The sequence below is a fragment of the Leptodactylus fuscus genome, chromosome 2, assembly GCF_031893055.1.
Source record: "Leptodactylus fuscus isolate aLepFus1 chromosome 2, aLepFus1.hap2, whole genome shotgun sequence".
Lineage (NCBI taxonomy): Eukaryota > Metazoa > Chordata > Amphibia > Anura > Leptodactylidae > Leptodactylus > Leptodactylus fuscus.
Genome location: NC_134266.1, coordinates 125284655 through 125301502, shown reverse-complemented (window position 1 = coordinate 125301502; position 16848 = coordinate 125284655). Strand labels below are relative to the sequence as shown.

The 16848-nt window shown below is 45.1% G+C and overlaps 1 protein-coding gene across 1 annotated transcript in view; it reads right to left on the bottom strand.

Annotated features, from left to right (window-relative positions):
• The window catches only part of RSPO1 (R-spondin 1), a 126261-nt gene that overhangs the window by 12271 nt on the left and 97142 nt on the right, over positions 1-16848 (bottom strand). The window contains exons 3-4 of the mRNA XM_075264578.1: positions 3248-3439; positions 276-422 (exon numbers count right to left, since the gene is read on the bottom strand). Coding sequence (XP_075120679.1) covers positions 276-422; positions 3248-3439 — 339 coding nt within the window. The remainder of the gene's footprint in view (positions 1-275; positions 423-3247; positions 3440-16848) is intronic.

Below are 16848 nucleotides of genomic sequence, written 5' to 3'. Positions count from 1 at the left end.
AGCGAGAGAAATAATTATAATATATCTTTTGTCCAGTGCGTGGCCAGGCTAGAATCACACAGCATACAGGCATTACTTTTAGCATAGAGCTTTGTTTTACTATAGAAAGTATCACTGATAAATCTTTATCATACGCTTATATGGCGGAAAATGTATATATGACACAATAAACATATTTCTTATAATGGGAGTCAGTGGTAGATATATATAATTGTAAACGCATAAGCCTGTAGTATATATTCCACAATGCTAAGTCTAACACATACTAGACTTACCAGAGCTGCATTCCTTTGTGCCATTTGCGGCAATAAATCCATCTGGACATGTGGAGTAACATACTCCTTTATGTAAGTAGAAACCATCATTACACTTTGTGCAAAATGTCTTGCTGAAGCATTCTTCACAATTAGTCATTTTACATCCTAGAAAAAAGAATAGTATCAACGTAAATGGGTAAATTTGTACAAACAGAATAAGATAACTAAATGCTCTGGGCCACAAAACTCAGGCACCTATACACCATATGTAGTATGTCCCAGTCTGCCACAAACTAGATGAACCAGGGAAAGACCCCTTTAGTTCAAAATGTTTAACATTCAATAAGTAGAAAAATAGGAGACTATAATATCCAGCAGGAACAGTAAAATGAGTCAGTGCCACAGTTGCCACTTCATATGGGGTCAGATACTTTCCATGTTGGTAGATAGTCATCTACAACCACAATGGCTACACATATCTAGTAAAGAAAAGCCAATTGTGCTAGCATACAAAAGTTCAAAAGAAACTCCCACAAAGGTAGCACAGTGTAAAAAAATGCCCTAAACATTCACAAGTACATAGAAACGACCAGAGTAGACTGTAATACCCAGCAGGAACATTATAATGACCCAGTGCCACAGTTGCTACTGCATCTGTGCTCAGATACTTCCCATGTTGGTAGATGGTCATCTACTGACACAATAGATAAGCATATCTAGTAAGATAAAGCCATTTGTGTAGCAAATATGTGAAAACATTTTATTCAGCATTCAAAAGAAACTCCCACCCCAGTAACAGGGGCTTTACGATCGCGGTTGCAGGGATTGTGACCAGGCTCTGAGTGGTATGGGACCCATAGCCAACTGGAGTTGGGTGCGCTGGAGTAATGTCATCAGCATGCACCCACATGACCGATGAGGCCCAATCACAGGCTCCAGCAGTAACCTCTGCGATGTGTGACCACAGTTGCAGGCAGACGCAGGCAGAGGATGCTGCTGCAGGGAACCGGATGGAGTCAGGATGAGGAGAGGTGAGGTAAGGTGAGTATAAGTGTTTGTTATTTTCCATGTGGATCTTATTATGCTGTGTGGGACCACTGTGAAGCATATTATACTATGTGGGGGACACTGTGGAGCATATTATTTTGTGAGGGGCATTGTGGAGCATATTATATTTTTTCGGGACTACTTTGGAGCATATTATACTGAGTCATTATCAAGCATACGCTGTATGAAGGGGACCCCGGCAAAAGTTTGCACTGGGGCCCACAGGAGTTTAGTTGTAAACAGTGCTCTAAACTTTCAAGAATAGATAGGAACATCCCAACTCACACCTTTACTAGATATATACATATAGGCATTGTATTAGTAGATGAGTCTGTGTAGAATTTCATGAATGAACAGAAATTTGAGCAAACCTACATTCACAGAAGATGTTTGGAACAGTCTCCCTGCCAAGTTCCTTCAAAAACACTATGTAAGTGTACCTAGAAGAACTGATGCTGTTTTGAAGGCAAAGTTCGTTGACACCAAATATTAACACTTTTGCACTTTAGCTTTAAAAGAGTAGTTTTTACTGGTATCATTATGAGATACTTATTTATTGATTAGCTTTTATTAATTTTGGGAGGGGTGCAAAAATGATTAACCATTGTTTTTGAGTTTTGTTTATTCCTGCAACATGCAAAATAATACATTCTAAAGGGTGGTTCAATTACGGCAGTACCAAGCATATATTTTTATGGTGAACCAGTTCAAAAAAGTAATTTTCCATGAAAAACTCATAGATTTTTGGTGGGGAGAGGGGACTTCTCTTTTGGAACTGTATATAATATAATTTCACGTTTCTTAACTGAGTGAATATGAGGCAATGATTCTTTTATGGCAGATATAATGCTTAAAATACATAATATTCCAATGTATTATAGCTAGAGATGAGCGAACACTAAAATGTTCGGGGTTCGAAATCCGATTCGAACAGCCGCACACTGTTCGACTGTTCGAACGGGTTTCAAACCCCATTATAGTCTATGGGGTGAAATGCTCGTTTCAGGGGTACGCAACATTCGATCAAATTCTACTTACCAAGTCCATGAGTGAGGGTTGGGCTGGATTCTTCTCCCTGCACAGCGTCCCCGCGTCCTCTTCCGGGCTTGAATTCACTCTGCTGGGCATCGGGCCTGGGCAGAGCCGACTGCGCATGCCCACACTACAAGCGGACATGCGCAGTCGGCTCTGCCCAGGCACGATGCCTGGCAGAGTGAATTCAGAGCCGGAAGAGGATGGGGGACACTGCGCAGGGAGAAGACTTCTAAAGGTAAGAGAAGAACCAGCGTTGATTGCCAATGTATAGCATTCTGCCAATCAACGCTGGTTCTGCATCGAATCTTAACTTCGAACAGCTAGTAGTACTCGATCGAGTACGAGTATTTGAATACCATAGTATTCGATCGAACACCTACTCGATCGAGTACTACTCGCTCATCTCTAATTATAGCACATCAAACTGAAAGGGGACCTATTAGGTAGCACCTCTGATATTGCCTAACAGACCAGTAGTGATGGCATGAATGGAGACTTTTGTTAGGTCCCTGTCTACCATTGCAACTCATTGGTACCCTTTGGTTGCTGGTAACCAGAGAGATGGAGCCTACACCTTAGAAACCATAATAACTACTGTCTCAGTAGGCACCCAGATGTTTATTACAGTCATAGCTCAGCTACAAATCATGCAGGCACAATGACAGTGCCTCAAGATCTGTGCAATGTAATAGTACAGTGCCGGTCCTCTGAGGACTCTCTTCCTTTTGCTTCAACCTCATCTTTATGATCGGTACATGAAAAGAGGAAGCTGAAAGTGAATAGCTTGAGACAAGCTGACCTCATTCATCTTATACCTTTAACCTCAACATACTCTAATAAAACAGAGAAAAACACTCTTGGTAAATATATGGACATTTCTGTATTCTATTTTGCAATAGTCAACTTACTCATGCATTTGCTAATATCTCGATTACGATCGCCATAGTATCCTTTAGGGCAGGATTGCAAACAGACCCCAATTTGTCGTATGTCATTTCTTTCCAAAAGGATAAAAAGTTTTGGTAAGCACTTGACACAACCGTTAAACTCAGAACAAGCTTCACAACCTTTGGTGCAGCTTTGGCTCACGTCTGTACTTCCTGTTAGACGAAAGAGATAAATATAAAATCACTTTGTGAAAACATACAGAAAATGCCATAAATTAATGAACATTCACATTTTAATGTATTGCTGTAAGTAAAAACATATTTGTCTGGGGTCATTATTATATTTTTATAATCGTAAGGTTTATTCACTCTATCCACTCTTGTGTTTAAGATTTTTTTTTTACAAAGCATCAAAGCAAAAAAACTCTAATGATGTGAACCATATCCAGAATTATTCCAATAATGATTCTTCACATTGGAAGAACTGTATAAAATACTATTTAAGATACATTTGTGTATTGCATATTTAAGAGCAGGTGTCCTAGTCATCAGTCATTCTCAACTCCCTAAATTTTCCCACAAGCTTTTCCAATAAGATTTTGGCTTTATTTTGTGTCATTACCACATATACATTGACTGAAATTGCACTAGAGAAGTTTGCCAGGGCAACACACATGGGATCTACTGCAATGTATATGCTGATACGGCATCTCAAATGTACTTGAAAAGTCAGAGGATAACGTATGCATTGAACTATGTTGCAAATAGCCATTTACCCACATTAAATATAAACTAAAGGGCTTGTTCTCTGCTGTCAATGACACATGAATATAGATACAGAAAACCCACATGATAATAAAACCAAAATAAGTGCTATTGAGACGATTCCTCCTATATTGCAGAGTATTGCCTATATTGTAACTTGAGGCTCCTGTGCAAAATGCAAAATCTGTAACAGGGCCCTGCCTATCTTGCAAGATTTTGAATAGCGATGTGGCAGAGGAACCTTTGGGGCCACCTCAGGGTCCAGGTCCTGGTAGAAACTGGTACATCTGCATCCCCTATGCCCTTCCCTATATGTATAATTTAACTGGTTCTAGAGCACTTTTTTTTTTTAGTTATTCTGTTCTATCTCAGAATCCATGGGATCATTCTCTTCAGTTTACTCATGTAGGTAAAATAGATCCAAGATAACAGTCATTAAAGGACAAAACAAAAAGAAGAAGGAATCAACAATGATAGCTTCAAGTCTTTCAGAGGAAGATAATCTCTTTTCTATTTTATCCCCCCATTGTCCCGTCCATATGCTCCAAAAATGCATATTGTTGGTAACATCCTATTGGAGTAAGTTCTTCAAATAGTTACTTTTCAGAAAACTTTATTTCATTTGATAGATTGTATGATACTGAACCAAAATGTAATGTACTTTATTTCAAAATGTTTAAATTTTCTGCCACTAGGTTTCTGCCTCCTCGGTAATTTGCTGTGTACTTCCTGTTACTAGGGTAAATCTGTCTTTAGAAACCAAAAGTCTGAGGACAGACCACAGGAAGTGTGAGGGAGAGGCAGGTCTCTCTTCACACATTGTTTACACAGTCAGCTACTTTTGACCCATTGCTGATCACTGCTCTACCCTGTGGGGCAGCTTGTCACAGCCCCAGCAGCTCTACAGAAAAGTGTGTAAGGAGAGTCTATCTACTTCGGATACTGTAAGTGTCACTGACAGCAAGCAGCTTTTCTTACTGTGCTAAAAATCTATTTTTTCTGTGTCAGGGACCTCAGTGTCCCTGGATCTCCTATTGTATGCTCACTTAGGCTTTTTTTTAGCTATAAATATCTATTATTTTATAATTGTTTTTGCAGGGCATATTGTAGACATATTCTGTGTGTACCACAGGTCTCCAAGTTTCTATGACTTAATTGTTTAAATGGAGCTGCAAAGCCTCATCAGTAATGAGGAAGAAGGAGTAAGGAGAAGTACTGGCAGACATTGTATACCCCTCCTGTCTTGTTATCATAATGGAACAATTTGCAACAGAAAAACAAATGTGAAACCCTTGATAAAGGCTTAGTCTAGGTTCACGTGCGTTCGGGTTTCCGTTCAGGGGGCCGTTTGAGGACCTTCCCAAACAGAAACCTAATCTGCATAAATTATCTGCATTTTATATGTGGAGAGGGGAACAGAATCCCCGAATGTAGTACAAGCGCTGGTGTGAACCAAGCATTACACAGCCATAAAACATTTGTCCAGCAAGAACCTACAGATCTTTCAACTTGTTATGAAAATTCAAGTGCCTTGTAAGAAACCGTTCACACTTGCATTGTTTCAGTCTTTCCCCCTACGCCCAACAGCAGCACAACTGGGGTATTTCTGCCCCTAATGAGCTGTTAGGTAATTAAAAATTCCACCTGTCCTAACAGCTTTTGACCCCTATAAGAGGCCGGAAGACCTGCTCCTCCCTTGTGTTTTTTTCTGTCCTGTGGGACAGGACAGGTGCTCAGGGGGGAGCAGCTGTTCTGACCTCTCATAGGGGTCCACTGCTCTCCCCCTTCCTTACCTGACAGTGGAAGACCTTCATTTTTTCCTTTTCATTAGGAGGTTTATTCTTCTTCCCGGCGGGGGAACCTGCCGCTTCATGCGCGCATCTGTAGCTCTGTCGCGCCGGGTCTGGGGCTTCCCCATGCGCAGGAACCTTAGACCGAGGAACCTATCTCAGGTTCATCAGGTCCGCCGGCTAACTGGTCCACCGCGCATGCGCAGTGCGCGGTCTCGCGGCAGACATAGAGAGAAACCCCTAGATGCGAGCATTTGCCGTGAAGATTCGGGGGGGGGGGCCCTCCCTGTTCCTGGGGATCCCAGGCCTGAGTTGGATCCCCCTGCCCCACCTCTCTTTTTTTTTTTTTTAGATTCATATTGCCTCCTTTGCAGGCCCCGCCCCCTTTGGGCGCTGCTCCGGACAAACCCCGCCCCCTGGCCTATTTAAAGTCCCCCTAGACCATCATTCAGTGCTTGTCACTCCGGTTACAAGCACATCAGCTGGAGAAGCTCCTCGGTCATTCATTTGCCCTGGAAAGCTGTACTTCGTTGATTAAGGTTTGGTGGACATGGTCGGGGGGGGAGGGTAAAAGCAGGTGTTGGTATTATCCCTGGGAGCAGTAAGTTGTTAGTGGATCTCTCTTTCTTCCTCCTCAGAATGTCTTCCTCTTCCTCCTCCACTATTCCTCCTCGAAAGAAAGTTGCGTCCAAAAGGAAGCATCTGGCGTGCGCTACCTGTAAGGTTCCGCTTCCTGATGACTCCCAGTACCGGTTCTGTCAGGGGTGCAGAACCCCCCCCCCCCCCTCTGAAACAACTCCCATACGAGAGATGGTTTCCTGGGTGAAGGGGTATGTCCAGGACTCCATGAAGAGGATGGAATCCATCTCCCTGGCCAAGAGACCGCGCCTGGAATGTGAGTTGTCCCTGCCGCCCCTGGAAAAATTGCGCCTCAGGGACGTGGAATCGTCATCAAGTACTGAGGGGGAGAAGGAGATTTTTCCCCTGGACAAGATGTCCAGAGTATTCAGGACCCTGAGAATCAGAGACCGGGAAGGCAGAGAAGGCTCAAGCCGCAGGTCCCGCACTTTCAGGCCCTCTTCGGAGATGCTCCGCCTGATGGAGGGCAAATGGAGGCACCCGGAGAGATCCTTTGCGCCATCCAGGCGTTTTAAGTCACTTTTTCCCATCTCTGAGAGTCAGCTGAAGACGTGGGGTCCTCCACCAAAGGTGGACGTCGCCGTGGCCAAATTATCAAGGCGCACTGTCCTCCCATCTGAGGACGGGTCTGGTCTTAGGGATCCCATGGATCGCCGAGTGGAAGGATCTCTGAGGCGGGTGTATTCGGCCGCCTCTGCCCAGGCCTCTTTGGGTATTGTCACGAATGAGGTAGTGACTGGCTTACGGGCAGAGCTTTCATCTCTTGCCAAGGACATCGATTTCGGCGTGGATCGAGATGATCTCCTCGCGGCAATGTCGGACATCACTTTACTGGTGGATCACCTGACCGAGGCTACCCATTTCCAGACCCGTCTGGCGGCCAGATCCATGGCGCTGGCTACTGTGGCTCGCCGACCCCTGTGGCTGAAGGCCTGGAAGGCTGATCTCACCTCCAAAAACAGCCTGTGTGGTCTCCCCTTTGAGCCCGGACGGCTGTTCGGGAGGGAGCTCGACCACATCATGGAAGGATTGGCCGACTCCAAAGGCAAGAATCTGCCACAGCCTCTTGAAGGTCGGAGTTCCTCCTTTCGAGGAAGAGGCGCCACCAGGAGAGGAACCAGAGGCCAGCGGCGATCCGGCAGAGGAAGAGGTCGGGGCTCATCTCGTGGGCGTAAGAATGCCCCCTTCTAATTCCCCCATATTACCCCCCCCCTCCCTCCCCTGTGGTGGGCGGTCATCTTTTCCACTATGTGGATGCCTGGCGCCAGAATATTCGGGACCCCTGGGTCATCCAGATGATCCAGCAGGGCTATAAAATTAATTTTGTTTCCCAGCTGCCAGAGAAGATGGTAAGAACCCGCCCTCTTCAGGGCCCAAAACAACTTCATCTGGAGAAATTTATTCAGGAGTACGTGGACAAAGCCGCGCTGGAGGTGGTTCCTCGCGCAGAGCAAGGCACAGGCGTCTATTCTCCAGTCTTCTTGGTCCCCAAGTCATCAGGCGAGTGGCGTATGATCATTGATCTCAGGTATCTGAATCGCTTCATCCTCAAGCTGCGGTTCCGCATGGAGACCATCAGGTCAGTGCTACCTTTCCTGCACCGTGGAGATCACTTCGTCACTCTGGACCTGAAGGACGCCTATCTCCACGTACCCATCTTTCCGGCACACCAAAAGTTCCTAAGGATTGCCGTATACATAGAAGGGAAAGAGGCGCACTTCCAGTTCGCAGCCCTCCCGTTCGGCATATCCTCCGCCCCCCACACCTTCACAAAGGTTATAGCTCCGGTCGCTGCCGCCCTGCGCCTTCAAGACATATTCATAGTCCCGTACCTGGACGACTGGCTTCTGAAGGCTCATTCAAAGGAGGTTCTTACCATGCAGGTGCAGACCGTCGTAGCTCTACTAGGCAAGCTGGGGTGGCTGGTAAACTGGCAGAAGTCAGTAATGGTGCCATCAACACGAGTTCAGTTCCTGGGACTTATTCTAGACTCTCTCAACATGACGGTCTCTCTACCCTCTCCTCGCAAAAGGAAAATTGCTCGGGCAGCACATCATTTGTCTTCTACACGGAAGGTGACCATCAGGACGGCTATGAAGGTCCTTGGATTGATGTCCGCTACCCTAGATGCAGTTCCTTGGGCCCTATGGCATATGCGCCCTCTACAGAACGAGATCTTGAGAGTCTGGAATCACAGTCCTTCAGGTTTACAGAAGCCAATCCAGTTAACCATCAGCACCCGGCAAACCTTGCCCTGGTGGACCCATCTGCGAGATGGGAAGTCCTCGGTCCAGCCCGCCTGGACCCTGTTGACGACAGATGCCTCCCTCACAGGCTGGGGAGCTCATCTGGGGGAGACCCCGGTTCAAGGTACATGGAATCAGCGGGAGAGGACACACTCATCCAACTGGCGCGAGCTTACCGCAGTTCATCGAGCCCTTCTGTCATTTGCACCACTTCTATGAGGGAAAGCGGTCAAAGTAAGATCAGACAATCTGACGACAGTCCACTATATCAACAAGCAGGGAGGAACCAGGTCCCCCTCGCTCCTGCAAGTCACCAACCTGGGCAGAACGGAACCTCTCCCAGCTGGCCGCGGTACATATCCAGGGCTGCCTGAACATCCTAGCGGATCAACGCAGCAGAGGCCGCCCGACCGCAGGCGAATGGTCCTTGAATCAGGACATCTTGCACTACCTGACCAGGAGGTGGGGTCTCCCCGAGGTGGATCTGATGGCCACCCAACACAATGCCAAAGTAGAAAGGTTTTGCTCCCTGTACTGGGAAGACAACCCTTTGGCTGTGGATGCCCTGTCAATACCATGGAGGTTCGAACTGGCATACGTGTTCCCTCCCATCCCGATGATCCCAAAGGTATTGGCGAAACTCAGGCAGGACCAGACTTCGGCAATAGTGATCATGCCGTTCTGGCCAAAAAGGGCATGGTTCACCGACCTTATCCTTATGAGTCGGGGGAACTACTGGAGGCTTCCACCAGTCAGGAACCTGGTGTCACTGAACAGTCGGCCGTGCCTGGGCCGAGACAAATTCAACCTCACTGCCTGGAGGTTAACCGCGCCATACGCGCAGACAGAGGATTGTCCCAGGGAGTGCTAAGTACCTTAGCCCATTCAAGAGCAGAGGCAACCAATCAGAGCTACCAAAGGATCGCCCGGATATTCCGAGATTGGTGTACAGGCAGCCACCGCGATCCAGACAGAGATGCAGTCCTAGAGTTCTTACAGAACGGCCTGGAGAGAGGACTAGCACCTGCCACCCTCAAGGTTCAAGTGTCAGCTCTATCTGCTCTCCTGGAGACACGGTTATCACAAGATCCTCTTGTCAAACAGTTCCTTTGGGGGGCTGCCAGGCTCCGCCCCCAGGTACGGCCCCCTGTCCCCAGGTGGGACCTGGCCGCGGTTCTACAAGGGCTGTGTGCGCCCCCTTCGAACCATTATCTGAAGTGGACTGGAAGTACCTGTCATTTAAGGTGACTTTCCTGCTGGCAATAACCTCCGCCAAGAGGGTTGGCGAATTGCAGGCCCTAGCGGCCTCCGAACCTTTCATAACCTTCTTCCCTGACAGGGTACAGCTAAGGTTCGTTCTGGGATTTTTGCCAAAGGTACCAACACTTCAGAACACCAACCAAGTGATCACCCTACCGGGTTTCTTTCCCTCTCCTGCTACGGAGCAGGAGGAGAAGCTACACACACTGGATCTGGTAAGAGCACTACGTATTTACCTAGACCATACAGCACCGTTCCGAAGATCAGAGAATCTTCTGGTTAATGTGTTTGGCCACAATAGAGGCGCTAAAGCATCAAAGGTAACCCTGTCGAGATGGATCAGAGAAGCTATCAGCTGTTCCCTTCGGGCCCAGAATCTTCCTGTTCCAGATTTCCTACGAGCCCATGCCACCCGAGCAGTGGCGACATCATGGGCAGAGACACGGTTCCTCTCTCTAGAGCAGATATGTGCTGCAGCCTCGTGGAGCTCACAGCTGACTTTTGCCAAACACTACAGATTGGACTGGCATACGGCCGATGCTACAGCATTTGGGCACTCCGTCTTGGCATCAGCCTGCTAGGAGGACCCGCCCTAGGGGAAACAATACTTGCTAAATCCCCAGTTGTGCTGCTGTTGGGCGTAGGGGGAAAGAAAGATTATGAATGATAATCTGTTTTCCCTTAGCCCAAACAGCAGCACAAGGCTCCCTCCCTAGGAGGTACTATTGTACAAATATGTTGTGTATATGTGTGTGTATCACCTTTATAAATTATGCTTTGTATATCATACTTGTTACTAACACAAGGGAGGAGCAGGTCTTCCGGCCTCTTATAGGGGTCAAAAGCTGTTAGGTAATTAAAAATTCCACCTGTCCTAACAGCTCATTAGGGGCAGAAATACCCCAGTTGTGCTGCTGTTTGGGCTAAGGGAAAACAGATTATCATTCATAATCTTTCTTTTCTTTTGTTCCATCACAGGAAAAGAAGAATGGAGTAAGCATTAAAAAAAACCTAAAGATCTAAATCAGTGTAATGACAGATCCTGAGGAATTTACTATAATAGAGTCTATTGGATATCTGTTGTTTTCACTGTCACTTTGCAGATCATAAAGTTGGGCTTATAGGAATCTTTCTCACACAATTGTAAATGGACTCTGCACTTCTGCACTGCCGATCCGAACAGCACGCTGCACCAGAGGCCCCAAACTGAGCTGTCAATGCAGATATGAATATGCCATAAGGCTGTTTACTGCCTTAAAGGTATGTTTTTAGACTGTTGAAATAACTGTGAATGTGAAGAGATGATTCCCTTGTTGGAATAGATCCAAGGTAACATTAGCAAGGGCAATGTGAAGAGTTTTGTTTGTAGAAAAAGGAACCACCAAGCTTTAAAGGATTGTAGAAGCATCCACAAAATAACAGTGTTCACATCCAAGGTCTTCACATCCCAGATGTACAGTAAATAAAAGTTCTGTCTCTGGATGCCACACATTTGTCAAGAATGGGATTTGGGGATTGGGGGATTCAGAACGTGATTGTGATTGTGGTGAATAGAAAGGTGGAATGCATAGCTGTTTGTGGAACCCCATAAACGTGAATGGAAATAGTTGCATAAGCGCAGCCACTTTAACATTTATAGACACTGGGACAGGGTGCCTTGGCCTCTGTTATTGAAATAAGTGTGGGTTCCAGAAATGGCATCCACATCTATAAAACATTTATGGCTTTGTCTATGGTCATACCATATGTAACTGAGATGTGAAAACCCCCTTTAAGAATAAGAATATCAATTTAAGTTTTCTCGCAAAGCATCGCCCATGGGTCTGTACTGAATATGTTATGTTTATGGATAGTTTAAGATATGGAACGTTGACTATGTCTAAAGTATAGTATATCCCTCAACCTTTGCTACCACAAACAATGTGCACATGTTTAGTGCGTACTTCATTTTCACCTAAGGAAATCATGCAGAGGTGTAAGTTGAAGCTACTAGACCCAAATACAAAATCTGTAATGGGACCCCTAGCTGACTTAGAATAGAGGTATATTTTGTGTACTTGTATTATTTATTATGCTTACTTATATAGCACCATCATATTCCACTGCGCTTTACAGATATTGTTAGTCACTGTCCCATATAGGGATCACAATCTACATTCCCTATCAGTATGTCTTTGGTGTGTGGGAGGAAACCCACACAAACACGGGGAGAACATACAAACTCCTTGCAGATGTTGCCCTTGGCAGGATTTGAACCTAGGACTCCAGAGCTGCAAGGCTGCAGTGCTAACCACTGAGCCACCGTGCTACTTGTAAAAGCAGAGAGGTCTTTAGCGCCCTTTTCAATGTCGAGAGTGACTGCACCCCCTATAGCTAAACCACTGAATTCATGTATAAAATCATATGATGGCCACTGCACGGGTGCAGTAATATATAACTGGAAACTACTGACGAATGATAAGTTGATACTATGGGGCCTGAGTGAAATTCTGAACACTAAAACATATCATATTCAGCACTGTTAGGCATTGTCAATATAAATAGCAATTTGTGTTATGTGTCTGTGGTGACTATGGTTTTACAGAAATACCTAACCCTTTCTGTGCTGGGAGTGTTTACAACTCAATGACTTGAAGGAATGTCTGATTATTTATATTCCCGACCCCTAACAGCTTGTTATGTCCTGTAAACAACCAAAGCAAATTACATCCCTTTTAATTCCAGCAGATCTTGGACAAAACATAGAGTTTGTGGTTTGTGGTTACCTTGTTCTAAATTCTTTTTCTTCTTAAATGTTAATGGTCCTACAGAACATGTTTATCTATCAAACAAAATGACTTGTTAAACTGGTTTCCTCTTAAAAGTCTTTCATGTTGTATCAAGTAGATCTGAGCACTAAGATCCCACCGATCCTGAGAAATGGTGTCCTCAGTCTGGTGATTCAGTGAAGATCAGAGGTGGTACATCCACTAATAAAACCTTTATGGGATATCCAGTGAACTTGCCATCAAAGTCCCTTTAACATTCTTACATATACTTTATATGGCAGTGTTTATTGGAAGTGACAAGATAAACAGTATACATAGATATATAAGATATAACATGATCTTTTTATCAGATGCATCAAATATCGGCGTAGAATTGGACTTAATTACATGGCAACATGATATAGTCTGTAGCACAGGCAGAGCCAGAGGCGTATCTGGGGTGAGGTGGTTGAATAGGGTATATGTTCTAGATGCTATAAAGCAGGAAACGCTGTTTTGCCAAATGGTGCCTCTGGTTACTATCTAAATCTAGTGATGTGGCAGTCAGACGCCTACATATCACTAATATGTGTGCTGTTTGGCTGTAGCATCAGTAGGTCTGGGAAACTGACGAAGCACTGTTATAACAACCAGATCCACCTGCCTTTCAGAGGGTACATGAACAGACAGTTTTAGACATTTCAATGTTACAAAGAAATTAACATATCAAGCAATAGAAACGAGGGCCCTGCTTGTGAGAGCTTACATTCTATGAGAAGATTTGCAGGCACAAGAGGTCAGAGGGCTTGCCCATTCTCATAGATCTCTCATAGACTGCAGCTCATGGATGTGACCATGAAAATGGGTAAAAATAGAACACAACTTATATATCGTTCATGTGAATAGCACTTATTCACATACAGTGAAATTAAAGGGGTTCTCCCATCTCAGTCTTTCAGCCAGGCTGTATGCAGTGTCTGCTTCTCACTTCCAGTATTTCTCTCTACCCTCCTCCCTCCTGCTGAATGGGACATAGAACACTTCTGCAGGTCAGATAATCTGCAGAGTCTTGTAAAGAACAAATAAAGTGTTATCTGTGTGTTTACATAGAGAGATAACAGACTCAGATTTATCAGCAAACTGCTATTATCTGAACGTATTGTCCTGCCGGGGTTATAGCAATACAGTGTAAAGAATGGAATAAATTAACATAACAGGCAAACAAAGCAGAATTTCTAAAGCAATATATTTAGGAAAAGGCTTCAATTTACATAAGATACCAGTATAGATAGGATCATTGAGATGCAACAACCCCTGTAGCCCATATTCACACAGCTGATATTTCCTGTCATGTGAATATAGGGTTAGAGTTATGCAACATTGTTTGATTTGAAATGCAACAGTCCCACTAAGCAGGGAGAAATTTGATTCATCTGACCACCTGTGACAGGAGTTTGGGTACTCTCAGCGCCGCACCTCCCATGAGGCGACCTGAAGCGACCGCTTCAGGCGGCGCTATGCCAGGGCCTCGGGAGGGCGGCATTTTTGCTGACCTAAGCCAGTCCAGGACAAGCTGTCCTGGACTGGCTTAGCATCACCGTGTCTGCAGCCCGACACGGGAAGCAAGCGGTGTATTGGGGCGGCCCAGCTGGATGCAGCGCTGCTCCAGCGGCCACCCCTCACACTCAGGCAGAGAGCAGAGCAGGTCTCTCCCTGCCTGCTCTCTGCCTGCGAACGCCGCTCACTCCGCTAGACCACGCCCCCTTTCCACTCAACCCCGCCCCTTCCACTCGGTCCCGCCCCTTTCTTGTGACCCCCATCCCCTCAGCTCCGCCCCTCCTCGGGGGGGGGGGGCGGCTTTCTGACACCGCTTCAGGTGGCAGAAAGCCCAGGTTCACCCCTGGGTACTCTATAGAGTAGGGGCACTCAACTACTATTAGTAAATTAATAAAGATCTACTGACTGGGGTTTGCCATCAAGTGAAGGTCTGAGCTGAGTAGATAAACATGCCCAGTAATTACCATTTTTATTTTTTTTTGGGGGGGAAGATAAGACACGTCTGACTATATTTAGACATATAAAATTAGGAAAAAATATTTCATATTAATCTAACCTTCCTTGGTGTTCAAATGGAGTAGAAGGGTCAATTGCAATAAGGAGAATTATACTGTGTAATGGACATTAACCACTTCCCACCACAGGCATTTTTCTATTTTCGTTTTCGACTCCCATCTTTTTTCTATTCATAGAGCCACAAGAGGGCTTAATGTTTGTGGGTCAAATTGTACTTTGTAGTGGTACCATTTAATATCCTGCATATTTTACAGGGAAGCTGGCAAAGATTCAGAATAAGTGGAATTGGAGAAACACTGCATTTCTGCAACATTTTGGCCGGGGCCCCACGGGGCGTAAACGCCGCAATTTGCCTGCAGCGGAGACGCTGCCGGAAAAGTCGTGGCATTGTACAGTGAAGGCAAAGTGGATGGGATTCATGCGAATTCCATCCCCACTTTGCGGAAAAGATCTCAGCGCGGACATGCTGCGATTTGCAAAGCTGCACCACTGCAGAAATCAAAACTAAATCCACTAAAACCTACACAGTGGAGGCAATATTTACATAATGAATCTGCCATAGTCGGCAATACAGTAGTATCTGAAAACAGCATGTTGAAGTCCCCTGGGGGGGGGGGGGGCTAAAAAAAATGTAAAAAGTTTTCAAAAATATTAAAAGATTAAATCACTCCTTTCCTTAGACCTGGTTCACATCTGTGTTCGGTGTTCCGTTCGGAGAGTCCGCATGGAGACCCCCAAATGGAATACCGAACACATTGACAAGCGGTGAGCAATGCAAGCACACAGACCCCATAGACTATAATGAGGTCCGTGTGTTTTCTGCAAACTGTCCGCATGGAACATAGGGACAGAAAAAAGTACTTCATGAACTACTTTCCTGTCCGCATGACACGTGTGGATTCCAAGCGGAAAGTACATGGTATTCCATGTGGACTCCCTGAACGAAATACCAAACTGGCCCTTAGATCAAATATAAATAAATAAATGTAAACATAAACACATTCGGCATCCATAAGTCCAAAAATGTCCAAACTATTATAGTATATAAACATTTGTTCCACAAGGTAAACGCCCTAGCAGAAAAAAAAGTGAAAATGACTGAAGTGGAGTTTTTTTGTGGCTTTGTCTTCCTAAGGGTCCATTCACATGGAGGAAAATGGAGAGGAATTTGGTGTGGAATTTCAATGCTAGCAGAAAAATTCAATGCTAGCACTGAAATTCCACACCAAATTCCTCCCCATTTTCCTCCGTGTGAATGGACCCTAAAAAAAGAATAAAAAGTGAAAAAGTGATCAAAACATCATACTTTCGCCAACATGGTATTAATCAAACTTACATATTGTCCTGCAAAAAAAAAAAAAAAAACCCCAAACCTTACACAGCTCCGTCCACTGAAAAAAATAGTTACAGGTATCAGAATATGAAAATTTAAAGAATTTTTTTTCAAATGTAGTATTTTTGTAAGGTTATTAACCCCTTAGCAACCCTTGACGTAACTGTACGTCATGGGTCGCATGGGGATGTATGGAGCGAGCTCACACGCTGAGCTCGCTCCATACACGGCAGATGCCGGCTGTATAATACAGCCAGGACCTGCCAATAACAACAGTGGTCGGTGCCCGAGCCGATCGCTGCTGTTAACCCTTTACACACTGCGGTCAAACGTGACCGCAGTGTGTAAACGGCGCCGGCGGCATGGGCGCCGCCATGTTTTGCCGATCGCCGCACTCCTGAACGTCACAGGAGGGCGGTGATCGGTTGCTATGACAGCCGGAAACCTATTGAAGGCTTCCAGGCTTGTCTCTGCACTAGATCTATTAGACGATGCCAGAGGCATTGCAGTGAATAGTATGAGCGATCAGACCCCCTAGGTTTCAAGGTACCTAAGGGGTCTGATCATAAATGTAACAAAAGAAAAAAAAAAGTTTTTAAAAGTATTAAAAAAATAAAAAAAATATATAAAAGTTCAAATCACCCCCCTTTCCCTAGATTAGCTATAAAAGTAAATAAAGAACATTAAACATAAACATATTAGGTATCCCCGCACTCCAAAATGCCCGAACTATTAGAATATTAAAACATTTATCCCGTACTGCGAACGG